The sequence below is a fragment of the Lytechinus pictus genome, chromosome 3 (genome assembly GCF_037042905.1).
Source record: "Lytechinus pictus isolate F3 Inbred chromosome 3, Lp3.0, whole genome shotgun sequence".
Lineage (NCBI taxonomy): Eukaryota > Metazoa > Echinodermata > Echinoidea > Temnopleuroida > Toxopneustidae > Lytechinus > Lytechinus pictus.
Window position 1 is genome coordinate 49,984,726 of NC_087247.1, and position 26,429 is coordinate 50,011,154.

Consider the following 26,429-nt stretch of genomic DNA (forward strand, 5'->3'; position numbering starts at 1 on the left):
GTGTAGACTTAACATTATCTTTGACACTCATTCCAATTTTGATGAAGGGGTAGGGGTCAATGGTCAATACCAACCCCTTTACAAATTTTGTAACAGCCGTACAAACTCTTTTCTTTTCACAAGATTGCAGTTGTTTCTTCAAATTAACAAATATATGATTTGACTGCAAGTTTGTGAAATCAGATAACTTGATAATTTATGATTTTGCCTTACTTTCCCATTTGACACAGTATGGTAGACTTATAAAGATACAATGAATTTTATCATGGATTGGAACGACTTGTCATTTCTCCATGAGTATTTTCTTAATGATTTTAATTGAAATTATCTTTGATCATGAGAGCTAATTCATCATTTTTTGTCTCACCTGCATAGCAGAGTGAGACTATAGGCGCCGCTTTTCCGACGGCGGCGGCGGCGTCAACACCAAATCTTAACCTGAGGTTAAGTTTTTGAAATGACAGCATAACTTAGAAAGTATATGGACCTAGTTCATGAAACTTGGCCATAAGGTTAATCAAGTATTACTGAACATCCTGCCTGAGTTTCATGTCACATGACCAAGGTCAAAGGTCATTTAGGGTCAATGAACTTAGACCATGTTGGGGGAATCAACATCAAAATCTTAACCTAAGGTTAAGTTTTTGAAATGTCATCATAACTTAGAAAATATATGGACCTAGTTCATGAAACTTATACATAAGGTTAATCAAGTATCACTGAACATCCTGCATGAGTTTCACGTCACATGACCAAGGTCAAAGGTCATTTAGGGTCAATGAACTTTGGCCGAATTGGGGGTATCTGTTGAATTACCATCATAACTTTGAAAGTTTATGGATCTGATTCATGAAACTTATACATAATAGTAATCAAGTATTACTGAACATCCTGTGCAAGTTTCAGGTCACATGATCAAGGTCAAAGGTCATTTAGGGTCCATGAACTTTGGCCAAATTGGGGTATTTGTTGAATTACAGCCATAAATTTGAAAGTGTGTTGGTCTAGTTCATAAAACTTGGACATAATAGTAATCAAGTATCACTGAACATCCTGTGCGAGTTTCAGGTCACATGATCAAGTTCAAAGGTCATGTAAGGTCAAAGAACTTTGGCCGCGTTGGGGGTATTTGTTGAATTGCCATCATATCTCTATAAGTGTATTGGTCTAGTTCATAAAACGTGGAAATAAGAGTAACCAAGTATCACTGAACATCTTGTGCGAGTTATAGTAGTTTTCAAAATCAGCACTGCTGCTATATTGAATCGCGTGATGCAGTTGAGACGGCCAGAGGCATTCCACTTGTTTTTATTTGGGGGGTAGCATTTCTGGAAATGTCCATTGTTTATATTTTTGTCTCGCCGACCAAAGGTGAAGGCAAGTCTTAGGGATCCAAATGTCGTCCGTCCGTCACAAACATTATGACTCCACAACCGTAAGTCACTTTTCAACCAAACTGAGAGGTCACATGGTAAGGTCAAAGGTCATTTTCAGGTCAACGTAAAAGTTTACATGCAATGTTCTCTTATGACACCTAATCCCGCAACCATAACTCACTTTTCAACCAAACTTTGATGGTAGATGGACTTGGGGTACCTGCATATTATGCTGCAGTCAGAGGTCACATGGTAAGGTCAAAGGTCATTTTCAGGTCAATGTTAAAGTTTACATGCAAGGCTCTCTTATGACACCTACATGTAACTCAGCAACCATAAGTCACTTTTTAACCGAACTTGGATGGTAGATGGACTTGGGGAACCTGCATATCATGCTGCAGTCAGAGGCCATATGGTAAGGTCAAAGGTAATTTTCAGGTCAACTTTACATTTTACATGCAAGACTCTTATGACATATAACTCTGCAACCGTAAATCACTTTTCAACCAAACTTGCATGGTAGATGTACTTAGGAGACCTGCATGTTATGTTACAGTCGGTGGTCACACGGTAAGGTCAAAGGTCATTTTCAGGTCAACTTTAAATTTTACATGCAAGACTCTTATGACACATAACTCTGCAACCGTAAATCACTTTTCAACCAAACTTTGATGGTAGATGTACTTGGGGGACCTGCATATTATGCTGCAGTCAGAGGTCACATGGTAAGGTCAAAGGTCATTTTCAGGTCAATGTTAAAGTTTACATGCAAGGCTCTCTTATGACACCTAACTCCGCAACCGTAAGTCACTTTTAACCAAACTTGGATGGTAGATGGACTTGGGGGACCTGCATGTAATGCTGCAGTCGGAGGTCACATGATAAGGTCAATGGTCATTTTCAGGTCAACTTTAAAGTTTCCGTGCAAGACTCTCTTGTGACACATAACTCTGCAACCGTAAATCACTTTTCAACCAAACTTGCATGGTAGACGTACATAGGGGACCTGCATGTTATGTTACAGTCGGTGGTCACACGGTAAGGTCAAAGGTCATTTTCAGGTCAACTTTAAATCTTACATGCAAGACTCTCTCATCACATCTTACTCCGCAACCGTAAGTCACTTTTCAACCAAACTTGAATGGTAGATGTACTTAGGCGTCCTGCATGTTATGCTGCAGTCAGAGGTCACATGGTAAGGTCAAAGGTCATTTTCAGGTCAACGTAAAAGTTTACATGCAATGTTCTCTTATGACACCTAACTCCGCAACCATAACTCACTTTTCAACCAAATTTTGATGGTAGATGGACTTGGGGTACCTGCATATTATGCTGCAGTTGGAGGTCACATGGTAAGGTCAAAGGTCATTTTCAGGTCAACGTTAAAGTTTCCGTGCAAGACTCTCTTATGACACATAACTTTGCAACCGTGAATCACTTTTCAACCAAACTTGGATGGTAAATGTACTTAGGGGACCTGCATGCTATTGTGTTGGGAGGTCACATGGTATGGTCAAAGTTCATTTTGAGGTCAACATTAAAGTTTACGTGTAAGACTCTTATGACAAGTGTTATTCCATCCCAGTCATTTCACAATAAAGTTTCGATACAATTCTGTTGCATGCCCTCGTTGTACACCTGTAAAAATGTGTATTTTATATTGTATTCATATCTGAAATCTGGGTGCATCAAAAGGATGTTAAAAATTCTTTGCAGTTTTTGTAGGAATTTATTTTAAAAATGTAACAGTTATTTGCTTTCTGAAAGTCATACATACATGAAGGAAAAACTAATAGGAGGTGAAATTTTTTATATCAACAACCTGAATAAATAAGGTAACAAAGGTCTAATATCCTGTGGTTATAAATATGAATCCTGAGTGGTGAATAACTGTCCACATTTACACACAATTAGATACACGTATGTAATCCTTGCTGGTATAAAGTTCTGTGGAATCATATACTGTACATTAAATGTTTCCTTTCAATTATGTTATCATTGTTCTAGTGACTGTTACCTATTCCACTCATTTTAATCATTACGCTGATATTCACTGCAACCATGAGTCGGATATATAGAGTATGTCATCAGATAATTACAACTTCCTCCATACAGATCGAAAAGTTGGTAAGGGAGGAGGTGTCGCTCTCTATGTACATAAAGATCTTAATTACAAAGTAAGACATGATATTGAACTTCAAAATATAGAATCCTTATTCATTGAAATTTCTAACGCTAAAAATAAGAATAAAATAATCGGTGTAATCTATAGACCCCCAACCTATAATGCTGATACATTTTTAAATGAATTGGAATCTAGTCTCGAATCAGTTTCTCGAGAAAACAAAAAAATCTATATCACGGGCGACTTTAACATTGATTTGTCCTTTCCCTATACTACAATAGGTCAACATTTTACTAATTTATTATCATCAGTTGGATTACAACATCTCGTTAATAAACCAACTAGAATTTCTAACATATCAAATACAATACTTGATAATATTTTTTCTAATGCACTTGATAGAAATAATAATGGAATAATATACTATGATATTTCAGACCATCTGCCTATTTTTGCAATGTATCCAAATGATAAACGCCCTCACCAACCTAGGGACAAAGAAAACATAACCAGACGAAAAGAAACCCAACGTAATATAGAATCCCTGAAGGTAGATTTGGCTGAAGAAAATTGGCATGATATTTACCTAGAACAAAATACAAATGACTCTTATGTAATATTCTTAAATAAACTTCTTTATTATTATGATAAAAACGTGCCATTAATAAGAGTTAAATCGAGCAAAAAGAAGAACAAACAACCGTGGGTTACACAAGGTATAATTAAATCCATATTTACTCGGAATAGACTCTATAAAATATCCATTAAATCGCCTACAATTCAAAACATAAATAAATACAAAAAATTCCGCAACAAATTAACTTCAGTTATCCGCCTAGCTCGCAAATCTTACTTTTCTGATAAAATTGAAAATAACAAAGATAATAAAAATTCATTATGGAAATCTGTAAATGAGATATTAGGTAAGAAAAAAGAAAGCTATGATAACATTAATTTCGTAGAAAATGGTCAACACTTGCGAAACCCAAGTGATGTTGCTAATGCCTTTAATAACTTCTTCAATAATATCGGTCCAAATTTAGCTTCAAAAATAATATCTAATGATAATGACTTTTCTGAATACTTAAACGACTTTCCGGAAAATTCTGTATTTTTTAATCCGACTAATACTCATGAGATCTTAGAAATTGTTAGGTCTTTGAAACCGACTAAATCTTCAGGGCATGATGGAATAAGTGTCTATTTATTAAAACAAATAATTCACTTTATAGCTTCACCGCTCATGCATATTTTTAACCTGTCTCTGTATCATGGCATTGTTCCCGATCCACTTAAGATTGCAAAAATAATACCAATATATAAGAAAGATGACCCATGTCTTACTTCCAATTACCGACCAATATCTTTATTACCGAGTATCTCTAAAATTCTTGAAAAAGTAGTTTACAAGCGATTGTATTCCTTTTTGAACAATAATAATATATTAATTCCAAATCAATATGGTTTTAGAGAGAATCATTCAACCGATTATGCTATTTTAAAATTATTCGACAAAATATCTGATTCTCTCTCTAAAAAAGAACACACTGTTGGGATTTTTATGGATCTATCGAAAGCATTCGATACAATGGATCACCGCATTTTACTTTGTAAATTAAAGAGATATGGAATCAGGGGGGTGGTTTTCAATTGGTTCAAAGATTACTTAAGTAATCGACGCCATTATGTTTCTTTCAAATCAAAAACATCCAATATTTGTACCATGAAATGTGGAGTACCACAAGGATCGATTTTAGGTCCCTTGCTATTTTTGATTTATATGAATGATATTGTAAATGCATCTCGAGAATTAACATACGTTTTATTTGCAGACGATACAAATGTCTTCTATTCCCACAAAGACTTAAATATACTCGTCCCGACACTTAATTTAGAATTAAAGAAATTATCAAAATGGTTTAAAGCCAATAAACTCTCCCTAAATCTAAGCAAAACAAATTTTATGTATTTTAAACACATTCAAACTAAACATATATTCCTTAATATATACATAGATGACATACCTATCATTGAAAAACAAGAAACCAAATTCTTAGGTGTATGGATTGACTCAAATTTAACCTGGAACAGTCACATTCACAATATTTCCATGATGGCATCCAGAGGAATAGGAATTTTGTTTAGATTAAAATATTATCTCTCCAAAAAATCATTATTTATGCTTTATAATTCGTTCGTTTTATCCCACTTATCTTACTGCAACTTAGTATGGGGGTATAGTAGTAAGGTAAAAATAGAAACGATTTTCCGTCTCCAAAAGAAAGCACTCCGCATATGTACTCATTCACATTTCATTGCACATACTGATCCAATATTTCACAACTTAAAGACATTGAAAATTGAAGATATTAACATTTATCAAACCGCCATATTCATGTTTAAATTTTCATCCAATATTATCCCGATTCCATTTCGCAATTTTTTTGTTTACAACAAAGACATTCACAAATATCCAACACGACATTCAACAGATCTTCACTTAACCAACCCAAGAATATTACTCGCTCATAAGACGATACGCCACCATGGCCCAGATATTTGGAATGCATTGCCACATGATCTTAAACAATGTACATCTCTCTATTCGTTTAAAGCTTCGTTGAAAAAATTTCTTATATCTAAATATACCTAATTTGATTCACCTGCACTCACCCACATGCACACACTTGCAATTCTTTTTACCATTTTTTTCTACCAATATATATATATATTTAAATCTTATATTTCGTGACGATCAATTTATCAAATATGATTTATGATGGTTTTCATGTAGCCCCCTCTCCTGGCTGCTATTGCTTCAAGCACCTTTGTGCTTATAATAGCTGGCCCCTGTATTTTACCGAACTATATCACATGCTTAGGTATGATTTAATTATCAGTCTTTTCTGTATTATCTACAATGTATCTCTTTAATTGTCACATTTAAATTGTATTCATTCAATTATGTGAACATGTTGATTTATTATTGATTTATGAATAAAATGCAGAAACTCCTGCAAAAAAAAAAAAAATAATCTTTCACATGCTTCTTTGACATGAGGAGACTATTTTACATTACATTTGATCAGTTTCAGTATTCCTTTTTAAGCTGCCAAAATTGGATATGATTTCAGAGGGTGAATGATGATGGGATTTTATATCTAAAAAAAAAAATGATTTGTAAACCTTTTGTGGTATTCAGTTCTTTGGAACATACATAAATAGTGTGGATGAGGAGGAATTTAAACCCAAGAAACCTGAAGTTGACCTGGAAGAGGTATCCATTGCTGTGAAGGATGCTCTAGATACAGCGTCTAGTGCCACACAGAAACTATCTGACATCAATACTGAAATCCTATCATATGTGGAGAAAATGACAGGAGGCAAGGCTGCATCAAAGTAAGTCTGTAGATAGATGTTATATTTCTAGACTTTTGATGTTTTGACACAGTGGTAAAAAAAGGATGAGACAAATGAGAATATACATATCTCCATTCTTGAAAATCCATCTGTACAGAATATATGTTTTCATATGTTGCAAATCTAGTTTAATACCGGAAGTCAGTTTTTAGAAAATTGTGAAGTCCAATTTTAATACAATTAGCATGAAGTCATCAACATGTTCAATCCAGTGATCTGCTCACTAAACAATTTTATGTACAAACCTGTGAACTATTTTTGGATCTATTCATGCTATTAAAAGAATTGTTGTGTTAATGAGTTTTTGCCTAGTTTTTAAACTTTTGTGTAACTTATTTCTTTCATATAAATAGGAGTAAAAAGAAGCTTGAAAAGGCTCTACAGCAAGCCAAAGATGATATCATGAGTTTAACTGACAAATTACAGGGGGCTCAAGCAGGTAAGAAGGCTACTCTTCTTAATGAAGTAAAGTGATGATTACCCTTCTGTGGTCAAATTTGTGGCAAATATATTTAAACGTTAGGAGCTGATTAAACTTTGTTTTTGTATATGTATTGAAGGGTCATTGAGGTTACTAGTTTTGGGGGTCACAAGATCAAAGGTTGCAAAGGTAAAATACCCCAAAATAGCCTGTTCTCTTGAGAACTAAAGAACAGTTTGAAGATGAAAGCTTCAAACTTAGCTTCTTGTATATATGAGTGATAATGGTCTGATTGGATTTTGTGGTCATGAGGTCAAAGGTCATAGGCACCATCATTATTGAATTCGTAACTAAGGTTAAGTTATTATAATGTCATCTTAACTTTGAAAGATTGTGGATCTAGTTCATAAACGTGGACAAAAGGGTAATCAAGTATCAACGATTGTCGTGCGTAAGTTTTAGGTCACATGATTTAGGTCATTTAGGGTCAATGAACTTTGACCATGTTTTAGGAATCAACATCAAAATCGTAACCAATGTTAAGTTTTTTAAATGTCATTATAACTTTGAAAGTTTATGGATCTAGTTCATAAATATGGACAAAAGGGTAATCAAGTATCAACGATTGTCGTGCGTAAGTTTTAGGTCACATGATTTAGGTCATTTAGGGTCAATAAACTTTGACCATGCTGTGATTATTTTTTTTAAATGCCATCATAACTTTGAAAGTTTGTGGATCTTGTTCATGAAACTTGCAAGAATTTCAGGTCACATGAACAACGTCACAGGTCATTTAGATTAAATGAGCTCAGTATTGCATTATCTAATGAATATTTTTTTTTTAATAATTAGGCATCTTTAATAGTTGTTTTCAAAGACAGCACTGCTTCTATATTGAAACGCGACATTGCATAAGACAGGCGAGAATGCCATAGGCATTCCACTTGTATACATTGCATTTCCCATTCTCGTAGAAAAAAAAAAAAAAAATTAAGGGATAAACTTTAAACTTGGTTCATGTACATATAGAAGGAAATATGATCTAATTACAATGTAGTCTTAGGGTCATGAGGTCAAAGGTCAATTTGGCACTAGGGCACTATACCTGAAAGTAACTTGTATTTTAGATAACTGAAGAACCACCTGGGTTATCAACTTAAAATTAGACTCATGTATGAATGAAGGTCATCTGATTTTTTTTTTGTCACAAGGTAAAAGGTCACAGCAATCATTAAATACTGGAAAATTTTAGAAGTTGTGTGTGTTGTCTAGCAATCGCAGAGACATAAATTTTACTACATACAGTTGAGAATCATGTCTAGCTTGTTTCTTCACACTTTCACTTTGCACATACTCCAAATATTGATATGAACTTTATGCTTCAAAGCTCTTTAACCAACTTAATTTTTTTTATGCAAGCTTTCATCTATTTCTATGGATTTATCTTACAATAAATTCATGTCTTTCCTGGCATTTATTTACAGACATTGAAGACAAAGAAGATCAGATGACAAGACTTTACAAGCAGATTGATTTGAAGAGCATGGAAGTCATGAAATACAAGAATGCAGCTGAACAAGCAAAGGTGGGTTTCAATTCATCAATCAGTATAAAATCAATTATGGTGAGTGTGTACATGTTGTAAATATAGAATGTAAACTGTTATAAAAAGTAATAAACCAAGGAATAAGTTTAGGAAATAACATTGAACAAGAATGAGTGGGGAACTATATACAAGACTATCAGGGATCTTGCTATGTGGCGTTATTTTATGCCAGAATTTCAATGTGTTTAAGACGAGAAGGAAAAAAATAGGAGGTATGAAAGGATATGAGCAGTATCTCATATTTTCCCCGTAAAGGTCATTTTGGAAAATCTCCACTCTCCTGTCTGAAATTTATCCGACCTGGCTTCATGTTTTTTCTGCTGCCTTAAAAGTCATATATTTTTCTTACCAAATGCAGGCCTCTACAAATTTTTTTTTCGTCACTTGCACTGTCGGGCAAGTGATTAAAAAATTTGCTTGCCCGATAGAAAAAACTGCTTGCCCAATTTGTTTTATAATTTTATTATGACGGCACTACTATTATATTCAAAGGTCATACAAAATAACAACAATTGAGAATCATGTATAGTATAAAAGAACACACATTTAAAAGTTTACTCAGCAACGTAGGCCTGAGTCATTACGTTTATTTATAATTTTTTTTTCGCTGTTTATAAATGGGCGTTTAAGGTTTAAAAAAAACACCTTAACCAAAAGTTGCTAAAATTTCATATTTTGCATCTGTAAATCCACGGAATGTTTATCTGTTTGCCATATTTCCTTAGAATTGTTTTGATTTAGTTGGAAACTATAAAAAAAATCCAGTGAAAAATATTCAGCTCTTTATTGATTCTGAAAAAGATAGTTTTTATGATGTTAAAATTTTTTTTTTTTTAAATCATCAAAAAAAAAAGTGGAGTGGCTAAAATTTCACATTTTGCATCTTTAAATCCATGAAATGGTCATTTATTTTCCATATTTCCTTGATTTTTTAAAAAATTAGTTGGAAAATATCAAGAAAATTAAGAATATTCACCTCTCTCTTGTCTTTTCTTCATCATTTTATGATGTTACGCTCGGTCAATATTTTTTTTATTGTAGTCCCACATTTAGACTTTCATGTTTTTTTTTCATGCAACATGAAAGTCTACATGTGGGACCACAATAACAAAAAAATTTACCGAGTGTAAGCATCATCATAAATCAGAGTAAAAAAAGAGAGTCAAGAAAGAGCTGAATAATCTTCATTTTTCCGTAGTTTCCAATAAATCAAAACAATTTCAAGGTAATATGGAAAATAGATGGCCATTTCATGGATCTTTGCAAAGTGTGAAATTTTAGCCACTTTTGTTGTTTTTGTTTTTTTGGTTTGCATCGGCAAATTGCGCAAGATAGTAGCGCATGCGCAGTCATTGCACACATATAACGTAAGATGCGATGGCACGGTTTTTCGAACGAGGTACCTGGCGATAAATTGTTGGTAATTGGCACTGATTTTACATCAGTTTCCACTGTTTTTTTTTACTGGTTTGACATAATATGAGAGATATATATAGTTGTGATTATCCAAAAGATTTTGAAATTTAGATGGTCTATTGATATTTTATTATTTTATTTCCAAAACAACCACTTTCCCGATCGGCAATTGACTTTGAGAAATGCTTGCCCGCACGTCATTTTCACTTGCCCCGGGCAAGCAGGTTTGTCACGCCCTGCAAATGTGCTCCTGTGATTTCTGCCATGAATTTGATACAACTTTGTTTTATTCACACAGAAAAAACTTGACCAAATCAGTGAACTGCAGTTGGAGATTTCTGAGCGGGATGAGGAAATTGAGAGGTTAAACAAGGCCCTAGATGACAGTCAGCTGAGTTTAAAACAGCTGGAGAACTCAAAAGAGAACAGCTTTGCCAGACTCAAAGCAGCAAATGATGAAGGAGAGGTATGCCTTTCTATTCCCCTTATTTGCATAAAATTTATCTTTACTTCCTTTCAATATTTAGAAAATTGAAACATTTTCTGTGCATTATTTTGATTATTATTTCATATTATTGTTGTTGCAATGACTTATGAATGTGAATTGAAATGAAATGAAAGAAAATGTTCAAGAATGGGGGGAAAGGGGACAATTACATGTACTCAAGGCCAAGTCTGTCCCAGTAGCAAGTTGACTTGAATAACTTGAATAATTACAGAAAAATTAAATAAGTAAAACACTGAAATGTTGCCAAGATCAGATGTAAAATAGCAAGAGTTTTTCATGTTTTGCTTGATATCACAGAATTATATGGGGGATCTGGAAATGAGAAATTTTACATACCATCACATGTTCATTTACATTATTATTTTTGCATTCTGGTGTACATGTATAATGCAATGAGCAAACCACTGAAAATTTTATAAAATCTGATTGAAAATAGTGAAAGTTCAGCATTATTTTGTGATTTATTTATATATGCATGTCATTATGAATATGCAATATGTTATGTTCCCTCTTTATTTTTCCTTATTTCACTATATGAAATAGTAATAATGATAATTACTTCTTACAAAAGTGCTTTTTTTTAAGTTGCAAAACAAAAAACTATTTCATAATTCATACATGTGGGTAAAAACACGTCTCCCTTGTAAACAAAATAAGTTTCAGCAATGATTATCTTACAGAGTAAATCAGCAGTCAGTCCTAATTTTACATTTTTAGAGGACAAACTTTGAACGTACATGATATAATTGAATACAGTACAAAAGAATGAATTAGGACGTGACATCATTAGCTTTTTCTTTTCATGTTCATGAGGTCAGGCATAGAACTCTTCCACTGAATTAATGCAAAACTTTGAATTGTCATAACTTTGTTATTCCTCATCCAATTTCGATTTAATTTGTAATGTTCGTTTGTCTGATTTTACTCATCTGTTCAAATTACATTTTCAACCTGTTGTTCATATACTCCTAATACCTCGGTCACATTTGCTCTACGGCGGCCGTACGGCGAGTCGAAAATAGCCGTTTTATTCATTTTTGTCTCGCCTGCATAGCAGAGCGAGACTATAGAATTATTTTCAAAATCTTAACCGAAGGTTAAGTTTTTGAAATGACATCAGAACTTAGAAAGGATATGGACCTAGTTCATGAAACTTGGGCATAAGGTTATTCAAGTATTAGTTAACATCTTGCTTGAGTTTCAGGTCACATGACCAAGGTCAAAGGTCATTTAGGGTCAATGAACTTTGGCCAAGTTGGTTTTTTTTTGTTGAATTACCCTCATAACTTTGAAAATTTATGGATCTAGTTCATGAAACTTGGACATAAGAGTAATCAAGTATCACTGAACATCCTGTACGAGTTTCAGGTCACATGACCATGGTCAAAGGTCATTAAAGGTCAATAAACTTTGGCCATGTTGGGGGTATTTGTTGAATTACCATCCTAACTATGAAAGTTTATGGTTTATCTAGTTCATAAAACTTGGACATAAGAGTAATCAAGTATCACTAAACATCCTGTACGAGTTTCAGGTCACATGACCATGGTCAAAGGTCATTAAAGGTCAATAAACTTTGGCCATGTTGGGGGTATTTGTTGAATTACCATCCTAACTATGAAAGTTTATGGATTTAGTTCATAAAACTTGGGATATAAGAGTAATCAAGTATCACTGAACATCCCCTGTGAGTTTCAGATCACAAAACCAAGGTCAAAGGTCAGTTAAGGTCAATAGACTTAGGCCATGTTGGGGTAATTGTTGAATTGCCATCATAACTTTCAAAGTTTATGGATAGAGTGAATGAAATGTGGACATGGGTGTAGTTGACAAGTCTTAAGTCACTGTTCAAATGTCATTTATGGTCAATGAATGTGGTATTATGTCATTATATGAATGGTGTTTTTGTGAATGATTATTTTATAGTAGTTTTCAAAGTTAGCACTGCTGATATATTAAATTGCGTAATGCAGGCGAGACTGCCAGAGGCGTTCCACTTGTTATTCAAACCACCTATATTTAGCTGGTACAAAAATTGTTAAAACGACTGTTCTCGACTCGCCGTACGGCCGCCGTAGAACAAATGTGACCGAGGTATTAAGCATATTATACACTGTATATCTGATCTGGCAATGGCAGAGTGTAAAACGTTGATGAAATTCAATCTAGTGCTTTCCATGCATGTACATGTATAACACAAACTATTAAAATCAGCTGGTTGTTGGGATAGACTTGGTCTTAAAGGAGAATGAAACCCTTGAAACCAGCTGAATCCATATCAAAGAGAAATATAAAAGAAACATATTGTTGAAAATTTGAGGAAGATTGAATGAATAATAAGAAAGTTATGAGCATTTGAATATTGAGATCACTAATGTCATGTAGATCCTCCCATTGGCAATGCGACCAAGATCTGTGATGTCACACACGTACAACTCCCTCATTACTTTAGTACTTATTTCACTTATATTCTCACTTTTATAGAGTCTATCACAGCAAGGTGAGGTGTTCTCTCTATGAGAGGACAAGTACAGAGGTTTCACAACATTATCATTGATGAATCGTTTGTCATATGATTAGAATGAGCAAAAAGATATGTTTTGAGGTATATTTTCATTGTCCAAAAGGGGAGAGTTGTTCATCTGTGACATCATAGATCTTGGTCGCATTGCCAATGGGAGGATCTCCATAGCATTAGTGATATCGACATTCAAATGCTCTTAACTCTTCTATTGCTAGTCCTATTTTACTCAAACTTTTGTTGATCTTATTCTTTGATTTTTCTGCTTTCACAAAAGCTAACTTGCTCCAAGAGTTTCATTCTCCTTTAATAATATATGTGCATGTATAAAAGGAAGAATGAAAATTTCTATGCTAGCCCTGATATTCACATCCATTTCACAAAGCAATCTTTTAATGCTGTGTTTTCTTGGAATTTTTGTCTGTCAGTACCGAAGTTTTGCAGCACCTGTGAGTTAGAAATGCTTGTGATGAAAAGCCAGTCTCCAAGTCACAATTCATCTGTCTTTCTAATTTACTTAGACATATACTGTATGAATTTCACTTAAGTTTATGAATTGAAATTACATGTAGGTTTATCCTACAATGGGCATCCATTAATGTGTCATTTCATATGCAAATTAAGTTTCAGAGACAACACATTCACAAGTGTACATGTATGTACTGTATGCCCTGACCACTGGATGCAAATTAGGAATCAAATGGTTTTTTGTTTTATTTAGGTCATCCATCGATCCATTTCCAATACTAGTGCCCTAAGAATGCAGGGATAGATTTTGGACACTTCATGACTACATGTAAAATCTATATTGGTGACCTATTAAGATTTCAATGTCAAAGGTCACTGAGGTCATGGTATTCATTAAAGTTTTTGAAGATGCATTTGATGGGTCATCTTTAAACTTTACCCTTATTGAAGTTGAATTATTTATAACCTAATTAAATCAGTTTAACCAATTAAATCAGTTTTGAACCTAGTAATATGTGTGCCTGCATACATGTACATTACCTGGATACGTGAAAGAATCTTGCGAATTAAGATAATTTATTACATAAACATAGTCAATTATAAAGCACATATTATGGCTTGGAGGAAGAACTTTCCAATAAATGTTTTATTATGTAAAATACAGTGTAATGTTATTTCAGTAGAAACTTTTTTTTTACATTGCAAATAAAGTTTTAAATGTGCATTTGGTATCAGTGCAAGGTGACTTCATAAAAGCAAAATTTAGACCTTGGTCAATCATCTTTATTTATAACGTCACTGCCATTTAAGAGCACTGTATTTGGAGGACAATTGAATACTTAAAAAGGGTTGTGTAATAGAAAGCAGAAAAGAACAGGGAATTTCCAGGTAGTGAAAATGTTGAAAAATACCCTGAGAAATTATGGAATTGAATAAGATAACATATCTCTTATTATTCCACTTTGATAATGGCTCTTGGATGCAGGTATTCACTTCTAAAGAAAATAACTACCTGTACCTGTACAGTACATGTAGTCATGCTATTAATGAAGCTTATTATTTCTCTCTGCAATTTTCACAATATATCATAGGGATGGTGAGAAAAGGGGAAAAAGGTCTGCCATTTCTTTTATGTTTGTTCAGTAATAAACAGACTGTATTCACTGACTTTTGTAGTTTATTTAAATTCCTTTGTTTTATTCTTTGATGCAATTTTCATTTTCTTAAATCATTTTCTCTTGGCGAAATTCTCATGTCTTCTGTGGATCTACGGAACATCTTCACTATGCAGAATAAAAATGTAAATTTGATTACATATCTTTGTAGTAGACTAGGCAGGTTTGCGGTGGGAGCTGTGTTCTTTATCTCTATAGTACTAGGATCATTTCTTTTCCTTAACATGAAAACAAATGTTGCATGTCATTAATCTAGTTGCTGTGTTCAATAATGCCTTCATTAACTGAAGTATATGTAATATAATTATCTGTTAAACATGGTAGTAATAAGTGCAATAATTATGATTAAATGATGATGATGATACTGGCCCTAGATCCTCCTGTTTCTAGGAACATAATTTTGTGTCTGCAAATTGATAACTAGTAAGTGAGAAAAATAATCATTTAATGTCTAATGTATCATGGTGGTACAGTATTACCCCAAAGTTACTTTAGCAAAAATTGAAAATGCTAACACACTTGCACACAAAAAAAATGAATTAAGAATATATTTTCATTGAATGATATAATGGGTAGCCCATCTGCAGGTATAAACTATTTGAATGAAAAATTTCAATAAACCGGAAAAACAGTGAGAGAAATATTCATCAAAGTTGGAAGAAAAATAACAAAGTTAGAGCATTTTTGTCTCACCTGCATAGCAGAGTGAGACTATAGGCGCCGCTTTTCCGATGGCGGTGGCGTCAACACCAAATCTTAACCTAAGGTTAAGTTTTTGAAATGACAGCATAACTTAGAAAGTATATAGACCTAGTTCATGAAACTTGGCCATAAGGTTTATCAAGTATTACTTAACATTCTGCCTGAGTTTCAGGTCACATGACCAAGGTCAAAGGTCATTTAGGGTCAATGAACTAAGACCATGTTGGGGAATCAACATCAAAATCTTAACCTTGAAATGTCATCATAACTTATAAAATATATGGACCTAGTTCATGAAACTTAGGTTAATCAAGTATTACTGAACATCCTGCTTGAGTTTCACGTCACATGACCAAGGTCAAAGGTCATTTAGGGTCAATGAACTTTGGCCAAATTGGGGGTATTTGTTAAATTACCATGATAACTTTTAAAGTTTATAGATCTGATTCATAAAACCTGGACATATTAGTAATCAAGTATCACTAAACATCTTGTGCGAGTTTCACGTCCCATGAACAAGGTCAAAGGTCATTTAGGGTCAATGAACTTTGGCCAAATTGGGGGTATCTGTTGAAATACCATCATAACTGAAAGTTTATGGATCTGATTAATGAAACTTGGCTATAAGAGTAATCAAGTATCTTTGAACTTCCCGTCCGAGTTTCAGGTCACATGACCAAGGTCAAAGGTCATATAAGGTCAATGAACTTTGGCCATGTTGGGGGTATTTGTTGAATTACCATCATATCTCTGTAAGTGTATTGGTCTAGTTCATAAAACGTGGACATGAGAGTAACCAAGTATCACTGAACATCTTGTGCGAGTTTCAGGTCACATGACCAAGGTCAATGGACTTTGGTCATGTTGTGGGTATTTCTTGAATTACCATCATAACTCTGTAAGTATATTGGTCTAGTTCATAAAACTTGGACATTAGAGTCATCAAGTTTCACTGAACATCTCATGCGAGTTTCAGGTCACATGACCAATGTCAAAGGTCATTTAAGGTCATTGAACTTTGGCCATTTTAGAGATAATTATTAGATTACTGTCATAACTTTCAAAGTTTATAGATATAGTGTATAAAATGTGGATATAGGGGTAATCAAGTATCACTGACACATTTTAGGTCACATGATCAAGGTCAAATGTCAATGAATGTAGTATTGTATCATTATATGAATGGTATTTTTTGTGAATAATTATTTTATAGTAGTTTTCATGTGCTTTTAAACAAAATGATGAAAATTGAAAAATCTATGATAAATGCACAAGAATGTACAACTGTACATCTTAAAGCTCTGGTGGATTTTTTAATGTTTATAATTAACATGTACTTCTTGACATCACTAATATTAACGTTTTATATTAAAAGCGACTCTTTTATAAAAGAGGAAATACATTGCATGCAGCATGGAACTAAAAATATGATGCAGTGCAGTGGTGATTTTGCATGATGTTAATGATGCATGATGATTATCTAACCATTTGTATTAACTCATTCTTTCCTAAATTCTAATAGTTTTTTTTTACTTGCATACATGTACATTTCAAAGCCTGTCATGCAGTTTTATATTAACAGTGCATTGTATGATGATTGATTGATTGATATGAATTTATTTGTTCACAGAAAACTCACATCAGCCCAAAAGACTGTTTTTCAGCAAGTCTGTGATACTATAGAATGACATTTTATTTGAAATAGAACACTGAGATGGAATATGATGATCAATTTACCAAAGAATAACACAAGTTAACATTATAGAAATCTACCAAAATTTCAATTTGTGATACATTCTTTGATTTACTTTCCACAAATACAATGTACATGTTCATTGTGACATTTCTATATTCTGCATAGTTTGAATGGTAAGTATGCTTTATTCATGTATTTATATGTCACATGAAGACAGCTATTAATATAATGGTTTGGGAGACTGAGGGTGGGAGGATGGTGGGGGAGTGGGAGAAGAACTTTGGATGGATAATGGTGATGTTTGCAGAAATTAAAAGATGAAAAATACTGGGAATTGTGCCAATAAAATATATGCATAGATGGGGTTTTTGTCAGGCATGAGGGCTTGATATTAGAACAGCATGATGTAACATGCCTGCGGAATGAATACACACTTTAATATGATTATCAGGTCACTCATTGTGGCAATGAAGGATTTTTTTTAATTGAATATTGTTTTATTGATGAACTTCTTGAATATAAATATCACTTAGGCAATTCAATATTAAGGTAATATCCTTTCCATGCCATGTCAATGTTTGTATTCATATCCTTTTCTCAAGTGTTTTTTGTAAAGTATTTAAAACAGAAATGAAAAAAAATCATGCATGATATTTAAAGGTCAAGTCCACCTTTAATAGAAAATTGTTGATTTGAATCAATAGAGAAAAATCAGACAAGCATAATGCTGAAAATTTCATCAAAATCGGATGTAAAATAAGAAAGTTGACATTTTAAAGTTTCGCTTATTTTTCACAAAATAGTTGTACGCACAATTTAGTCACATGCGAATGAGAGAATTGATGATGTCCCTCACTCACTATTTCTTTTGTTTTTTATTGTTTGAATTATACAATATTTCAATTTTTACAGATTTGACAAAAAGGACCAACTTGCCTGAACCATAAAATGTTAAACAATGGTAATTCCACATGTTCAGGGCGAAATTACACTTTGTTTCACAGGAGAATGAGGAGAAAATTAGAATATTTCATATAATAAATACAAAAGAAATAGTGAGTGAGTGATGTCATCAGTTCCCTCATTTGCATACCATTCGGGATGTGCATATAACTATTTTGTCAAATTAAGCGAAACTTGAAAATGTCATAACCTTCTTATTTTACATCCGATTTCAATGAAATTTTCAGTGTTGTGCTTGGTGGATTTTTCTCTTTTTATTCAAATCAGTTTTTTTGTTGGGGTGAACTTGTCCTTTAATATGTACAATCTACATGTATATGCATGTACCTTTGCAATTGATTGAAGTAATATCACGCATATTTAGATTGAGATATTATGCAGCAAGAACATGTCATAATGCAAACTTGGAAATATCATACTCAAATATAGAACATCTAGCCCAAGGAAACTAGATTTTTCCCTCCTTACAATACAAGATTGGTAATAAACTTGCCCATGTTTAATTGTCAATTTGTTCATGGTAGTGGGTTCAAATTTTTATCCCTTCTTGAAATACTATTACCCTTTTTACACAGGATTTTCTTAGCCCCGGACTATCGCTAACCCCGTACTATCCTTAACCCCGTACTATTTTTTTTCATTTTCACACATGCCAAATTGTTATTGCTAACCCCGGATAAGGAATGCTTGCTTTTCAGACACGAAACTCGCTAAGCCCGGACTAGTGGTTTTTGTCGATTATTCGTAGTACAAGTAGTTCACTCGTACCTTTTTTACACACGCTAAAATTTCCTTAACCCCGTACTATAGGTGGGGCTAAATTGCCATTTAGCCCCACCTATAGTACGGGGTTAAGCTTAGCCCACTTTCGTTTTACACTAGCGATCTTAACCCCGTACTATCGCTCTTAGCACCGCAATTGCTGGGATAACCCTGCTTTTTTGCAGGGCCAAATAATCCCGTACTAAAGGTGGGGTTAGCCCACTTTGCAAAAATGCTGTGTAAAAAGAAAGTGGGCTAAGCTTAACCCCGTACTATAGGTGGGGCTAAATAGCAATTTAGCCCCACCTATAGTACGGGGTTAAGGAAATTTTAGCGTGTGTAAAAAGGGTATATGTGTATGTAATAGGAATCGTGAAATAAAAGGCAGGTTCAATAAATGAGCTTTTGTGTGAGCACAAAAATAGAACCTCAAATCATGACCACTCCCAATGAAATAACTAACAGGAAGGAAAATTGCCATGTCCTTTAACCTGATGGCAGAAAACAAAATCCTGAACTGTTGATATTAATGCTGGTCTGATTTTTTTTTCAAGTACATATTTTATTGATGTCAGATTTTGTTCATCTAAAATATTGTGTAATATGGGAATCTGTTTTGTCCAAAGGTACTTCATGATAAGGTGTAATATTTCAAAACAAAAGTTCAATGCCAAACAATTGAATGCTCATGATGAAGCGATCGCTTTTAAACTTTGTCTACATTTAGGTGAGCAATTGTTCAGCAGCATTAGAACCATGGAGATGATATTGATTTTAGTGTCCCTTCAGGCTCTGTATGCCTCTCCCTCCCACTAAGCCCTCATCCTTAGCCATTATTATTGACTGGGGGTTTCCTTTGAAATGTTAGCTCAGAACAATAGCAGAAAGGTAGGAGCTACATGCTATAACCAATGATGTACAGACTGGAAGAATGAAAAGAAAAATTGAAAGACAAGAGGGAGAAATATTGATCTTTTTTTCGCTGCTACTCCTGTCAGAGATGATTGCAAGCATCAAAGCTCTGTTGTCACACAAACATAAAGCTGTTGAATAAAGCGAATTTTAATAGAGAAACAGACAAGAGTCTGCATTTAGTTGTAAGCTTAATTTACATTCAATATGTTTTGTACATCATACAAGTCGACTATAACCTTGGATTTGATAAAACATACATAAACGTTGGATGATGGTTGTTTTCAACAATTTGTGGCAGTAACTTCTGGTATGTCCAGTTCATAAATTCATTTTTTAGTGACTAAAGTTTGCATAAATATAACTGGTATCTTTGTATAAAGGTTGAAAAGGAGATATCAGTGACATGCTATTATTGTCCCTGAAAATTACCAGTTGATAGATTAACTTGTAAAAACAGGCTCTTTTTTTTTTACACAACGCAGATATGTAATATTTAATTGAGAAGCTACCATTAACATTGGGGTTGGTGATTGTAGTGTTGAATCCACATTCTACAATGTATATTTGTGAAGATCTGTAACATATGTAGAAAATTTTTTAATTCAATTACTTACCTAGGTTTCTTATAAACAGAATATTCTGGATCAAAAGATTTATATTATTCTGTAGCATTATATTTTCATGTGAACTGTATGTAACTACAGTATTTATTTTATTGTTGCAAATATTCTTACTGTTATATTAACTACAAAAAGATACAGCATTAGACCATCTGGAGTGTTTCACTAATAGTTAAGTGTAACTTTACGTTTGAAGGTAAAATTGATACCCTTCTCTCAGTCAAAAGAGTTGATTGATATCAGTTTTATTTTGAGTGTTTCACGATGTGAAAACAGAAAGACAGTCAAGAAACATTTATATATATGTTTATTGACTGTCTTTCCATTTTCACGTTCTAATTTCAATTTACATCAAGACCTACGCCTACATACTGCATTTGTATTTATGCTTTAAAGGATGATTCTTCTCATTCATGTATGAATTTGATTTCCTCTTCATGAATACTTACATTACTTTTGACCTTGGAAAGCATTCTCAGGTATTCTAACCTCAATATGATAAATCCACAATACCTTTTATTCAATTTTTTATACTTCTTTATTGCTTGTCCTTTATTTTCCACTCCAAATTTTTTTAATGTATTGTGTCATATAAATTTTAATCATATGGTTCAGTCTTTTTAACGTAATTTACGATACAACCGTTTGGTCAGTTGAATTGATTTGATGAAATCATTATCCCATTTATGTATGTTTGTCATATTATACAGCAAACTATTGAGAAATTGCAAAGGAAGATTCAAGCTTTAAATGTTCAACTTGGAGACTCATGGAATGGTAAGCATCAAACTTTTATGTCAATAGTTTTTGTCCAACTATGCCAATTTTTTTTTCTTTTGTCAGTGAGTGATGTCATCAGTTCCCTCATTTGCATACCATTCGGGATGTGCATATAACTATTTTGTCAAATTAAGCGAAACTTGAAAATGTCATAACCTTCTTATTTTACATCCGATTTCAATGAATTTTTTTTTTTTAGATATAATGGAAACAAGCTTTACATTTAAAGTAGCTTGTGATGTTTTTCCTTTATTAGAAGTCTTAAATTGATAGTAAAAAAGGAAACATGTCTCAGAATATTCGAGAGAAAAAAAAAGAAATATATTTTTGGATTGAACTATTTTTCTTTGTAAAATTTGAGACTTATTTTATTTTCTCAATATATAATTTGATTTTTAGACGGTCTGTAGGTAACAGTGCCATACCACTGAACAAATTTGCAATGCTTACTTCAAACGTGACCATATGTTCAGATTGCATCCATCTCTCTTGAATACAAAGTTACATAGCCCATTATTGAAACAAAAATTGTTGATGTAATGCCATGGACCCTTTATATTCAAAGTGCCTTAATCCCTAAATATACGTATCCTAATTTGATGCCTAAGTTTGCATATTATGAGTTTCCTAAAATGAAAAGGAGGACCAAACATTTACAGAGATATGTCATCAATGAAAATTTTTTACTTTCTTTTGGGAGACATATTGTGTACATGTACTTGTGATTTCCGATAAAATATGTATTTTTAAAATTGTTTCTGTTCTACCAGATTCCCAGAAACAATTTGAAACTACACTGCAGCAAGTGAATGAAGAACACAGACAAGAACTAGAGAGTGTAAGAGAAACTCTCCAGGCAAGGATAGATGAACTAGAGGTAATTATACACTCTTGCCAATCAGTTTTATTTTGAGTGTTTCACAATGTTCATTACCATGAGAGGCCTAATTTTTCTTTGCGGTTCAAAATCTTTTTTCCAAGATAGCATGTGCCATGATTTTGAGAATTGAAAAGTAACTAGAATGTTAATTCGTCATGAGGACGAATTAGGTGATCTGTCTCTGATTCTTATGATCACGAATACATTCGCCATGTTAATTCAGATCAATATGATCATCATGATGAAAACTGAACTTTTATAATGAAAAGATTATGTTGAATACTCTTGAAAAGGGGAAATGAGAAAGTTGTGTGAAAAGTGTATACCGGTACACATGGTACATGTTATATGAAAAAAAGGGATTTTAATCTCTTTTATTGTGCAATATTTTAGGTTTTACATACCTTTAAATGGTCATGAAGGACCATGTGCAAAATGGTTGAAAGAAAATAAAAATTCTCATGTTCTTGGGCTCGAACCCGTGCACCTATGACCGCTTGAGTCTAACGCCTTACTGATTGAGCTACAGTATGTCCCATAGACTTCACATGTAAGCAAAATGCAAGATTCTCAAACTCACTATTGCAAGTGAAATACGGGCAAGATCCCTACATCTGAGCAAAACATAAAAGCAACATAAACGATAGCTTAGAGTCTCAGCAACAACATACTCAAAGCTACATGTAAGTGAAAGCCGACAAGAAATAGTGGAGATATGGCTCACGAAAGGGGGGAATGTAGGTTTAAGAAAAAGTCATTTCCCATAGAGATTGCATGCAAATTGAGTGAAAATTACATACCTCTATAAATTGCCATTTTCTAGGATGATACGTTTCTCGAAATGAAAAATAAATGAAATACCTAAAAGGAGTATGTCCTAAACTACAACATATAAAAAACTGGGTGAAAATTGACCACATTACGTCAAACCTTCGATGGGGAGACAACAGCAGTTTAGGGCCCTGAACTGCGGTTGTATACCCCCGTAACAAAAACCTTGTTAGAGGATCCAAGATATTTCATTCCCAAGCGCTATCAACCCTGTATAACCCGATAATCCCTCTTATGTAACATTTCTCCTCCGCAGGCAAGCCCGCGGGTTAGACCATAAACAACAGCTGTGATATAACGCAAGAGCAGCTCTGCCTGTAGTAGGCCTTTCGGAATCATTGTATTTGATATTTATTCAAGTTTTCGAAGGCATATTGTATTTTGAAATCCAATGTTACTTTGTTTTCAATTTGGAAGAAAGAAATTCGGCCCCGAAATAAGGAAACTATTAAAGAGGATAAAAACGATTGCATGTGCTGGTGGGCCGCAGAGTTTGATTGAATCGTCACGCTGCGTATGCAATAGAGAAAGAGATGGAAAGAGAAAGATAGGAAGACAGAAGCTGTGGAAGGAAAGAAGAAAGAAAGAATAACATTTAAAAAAACAAAAAGAAAAGATAAAGAAAAGTAAGAGGAAATGAAAGGAGAACAGTAACATAAAATGAGATAGGGAGAGAGACAGAAAGAGAGGATCCATGATATTTCATTCCCAAGCACTATCAACCCTGTTGATGCGGAAGCGCATGTCGTGACCTTTACATGACCTTTGATGACATGGACAGTTGACCCTTGACCTGAAGTTGATATGCTGTAAATATGGTTGATTTTTTTAATAATTGATAATGTGATTTCACAAAATGGCACCTCGATGATGTCACCATGACTGTTTGACCTTGAACTTGTTTCATACACATGACATGATAAGTCCCCATAACTGATAATATTTCGAAGAAAATTGATGAAGTAGGTTTGGAGATTTTACGGGAACAAGAAAAGGGTGAAAAAATAAAAATAAACAATAAATTTAAAAAAAAAGAAATTTCATACAAAATTAATAGTTGACCTGTCAATTGACAGATCACCTAATAAATATTTAACTGAAAAACACCACTGATTTCAAATGAAAAGTATTTCAAAACCAGCTCCTTGCAATAAGGAATTGCACTTGGGTTCATTTCCATCTTTAATCTTGTTTTATTTGCATAATTTACATTAAACATCCTTATATTTCATAACTATTAGTTTATTTTTAAAGATTTGCTAATGTCAGATTGTTATTTACATTGATGTTCCTTCAGTTTTGGCTTTAAGACCACAAATGAGCATGAACAAAAGTGTGTATTGATGTGAAATAGCGACCACCACTAAAGTGGGTCTATAGCTAGAACACTGACCACAAGCACACAGATGAATAAAGATTAACCAGTTTAACTAGCAGTAGTATTCCACGAAAACTGTAGTGTTTAGATGATGTTTGTGATCGCTTAGAATAAGAAGATTTATGATAATTTACACAGTGTTAAGTTTGTTGTTAGTCAATCTGTCTGGATTGATATGAAGGAATGATGTCATACAATAAGGGCTCAACTTACATTATGTGCAAGTATTGTGAAATGTGCAAGTAAATGATAAATGTTAAAAAAAACTAAAAGCACACCTGCTGTTTCCTTGCCTACAGCATATTATTATCATAGATAACATATACTTATGATGCACCATACACTACCCTGCGGTACCACGTTGTGTAGCGCCATCTCACGTCCACTTGAGTACAAACCAATGCAGTGCATGGTGAAAACAAAAACATATCGACATTCATATTTTACAACTTTCAAACTTGAAAAATGCCAGTGGTGGATACAGAGATTTGCTAAAAGGGTAAAAGACGTAAAAGACAAAAGATTTCACTAAGAAAGTTGAAAAACATGATTATTTTTTTTAGTACCCTGTGGTGCCATTTATGTCATATCTTGCATGAAGAAGGTAATTATATTTAAGTAGTGGTGAATTTTAGTGTTAGGTCTAGGCTTTGTTTGGTGTTATGTCACTTTGACAAGGACAAGCATGCACTTAAAATGTCAATTGCATTTAATGAGGCTCGGTGTAAAAATGGCAGAGGTAAAAATGGCTGAGGTAAAAATGATAACACTTTAGTTGGTATTTCTTATTTTTTTCCTGGACTTACATGCACGACTTCATGTCAAATCGCTCTTCTAATATTCAAATTTGAAGAACACCTTGGATCCCAAATATTGTACTTAATTCATTACAGGGGAAATTCACACTGACATAAAGTTTATTAAAATGATATTGGTGAGGGTTTTAGGGAATCCATCAAAGATTTAAAAAGCTACTAAAATTTTGCATGTTAATGGGGTCGTCATTTGCGAGCAGTTTTCCCCATATATGGTGTAATAAAAAAATATCAATGAAATGTCATTTTCCAAAAAAAAAAGAAAATGGTTTAATTTTACCATAAGTATATTAACATACAAATAATTTCACATCCGCTCCTAAAAGATTTTGTTTTAGCAATCATGAACCACTGATTAAAAAAATTGAAAAGTAGACATTTTGGTGCATAAAATATGGGGTATATACTAGTATAGGACGTCACAGATCAAAGACTCAAACTTCTAATAACTTTCTTAATCTTTGATGGGTTTTCCGCACACCTTCACCAATATATTTTTTCTGCTATTTTTACAGTAAACCATTCGTCAGCGTGAATTTCCCCTTCAAAACACGTCGATAGAATAGTACCTAAGAAACACCTATGAATTTAAATCCCTGATTCGCTACACATTTCAAAATTCATGCAGTACCCGTTACCATAGAAACTAGTTAAGGAACCTGATATCCACTTGGACTAGCTGCAATGAGGTATTACTCTGAAAAAATTTAACACTAGTTGCTATTATTATATCATTTACATTAAACTATATACGTTTCATATCAATATCTATTCTGATCCATTATGATGTTGAAATATGAAAAATTACTTTTATTACAGAACGTATTTTTATATGTAAGTTATGCAAGTGGTTCAAAGAAATCCCGAACTTGTCTATTTCAGTGTGTTAATGGTAGTGCACATTGGTGTTTACATTACAATTCGTTTGGTATGTATGTGATGAAGTGCTGTTCTACTATACGAACTGGCCAAGATAAATCCTTTCATCACTCACTAATTGAAATCATTTTGGCATGAAAATTTTTGAGTTTAATCATATCAACGATAAAGT

The 26,429-nt window shown here is 33.4% G+C and overlaps 2 protein-coding genes across 12 annotated transcripts in view; both read left to right on the plus strand.

Annotated features, from left to right (window-relative positions):
* Positions 1-15,563, plus strand: part of LOC129255521 (restin homolog) — a 28,331-nt gene extending 12,768 nt beyond the window's left edge. The window contains exons 5-9 of the mRNA XM_054893871.2: positions 6,704-6,900; positions 7,275-7,360; positions 8,827-8,927; positions 10,663-10,830; positions 15,153-15,563. Coding sequence (XP_054749846.2) covers positions 6,704-6,900; positions 7,275-7,360; positions 8,827-8,927; positions 10,663-10,830; positions 15,153-15,287 — 687 coding nt within the window. The 3' untranslated portion in view covers positions 15,288-15,563. The remainder of the gene's footprint in view (positions 1-6,703; positions 6,901-7,274; positions 7,361-8,826; positions 8,928-10,662; positions 10,831-15,152) is intronic.
* Positions 15,564-20,207: 4,644 nt separating this feature from the next.
* LOC129255520 (trichohyalin-like) overlaps positions 20,208-26,429 on the plus strand; it is a 62,013-nt gene continuing 55,791 nt past the window's right edge. For 4 of the 11 annotated variants that reach the window (XM_064097284.1, XM_064097283.1, XM_064097274.1 and 1 more), the window contains exons 1-3: positions 20,233-20,381; positions 21,405-21,471; positions 22,245-22,351. The gene's annotated coding sequence lies outside the window, so the exon portion shown is untranslated. Of the gene's footprint in view, positions 20,382-21,404; positions 21,472-22,244; positions 22,352-26,429 lie in introns of all 11 variants that reach the window. The other 7 variants (XM_064097289.1, XM_064097290.1, XM_064097281.1 and 4 more) reach the window with 4 other exon arrangements.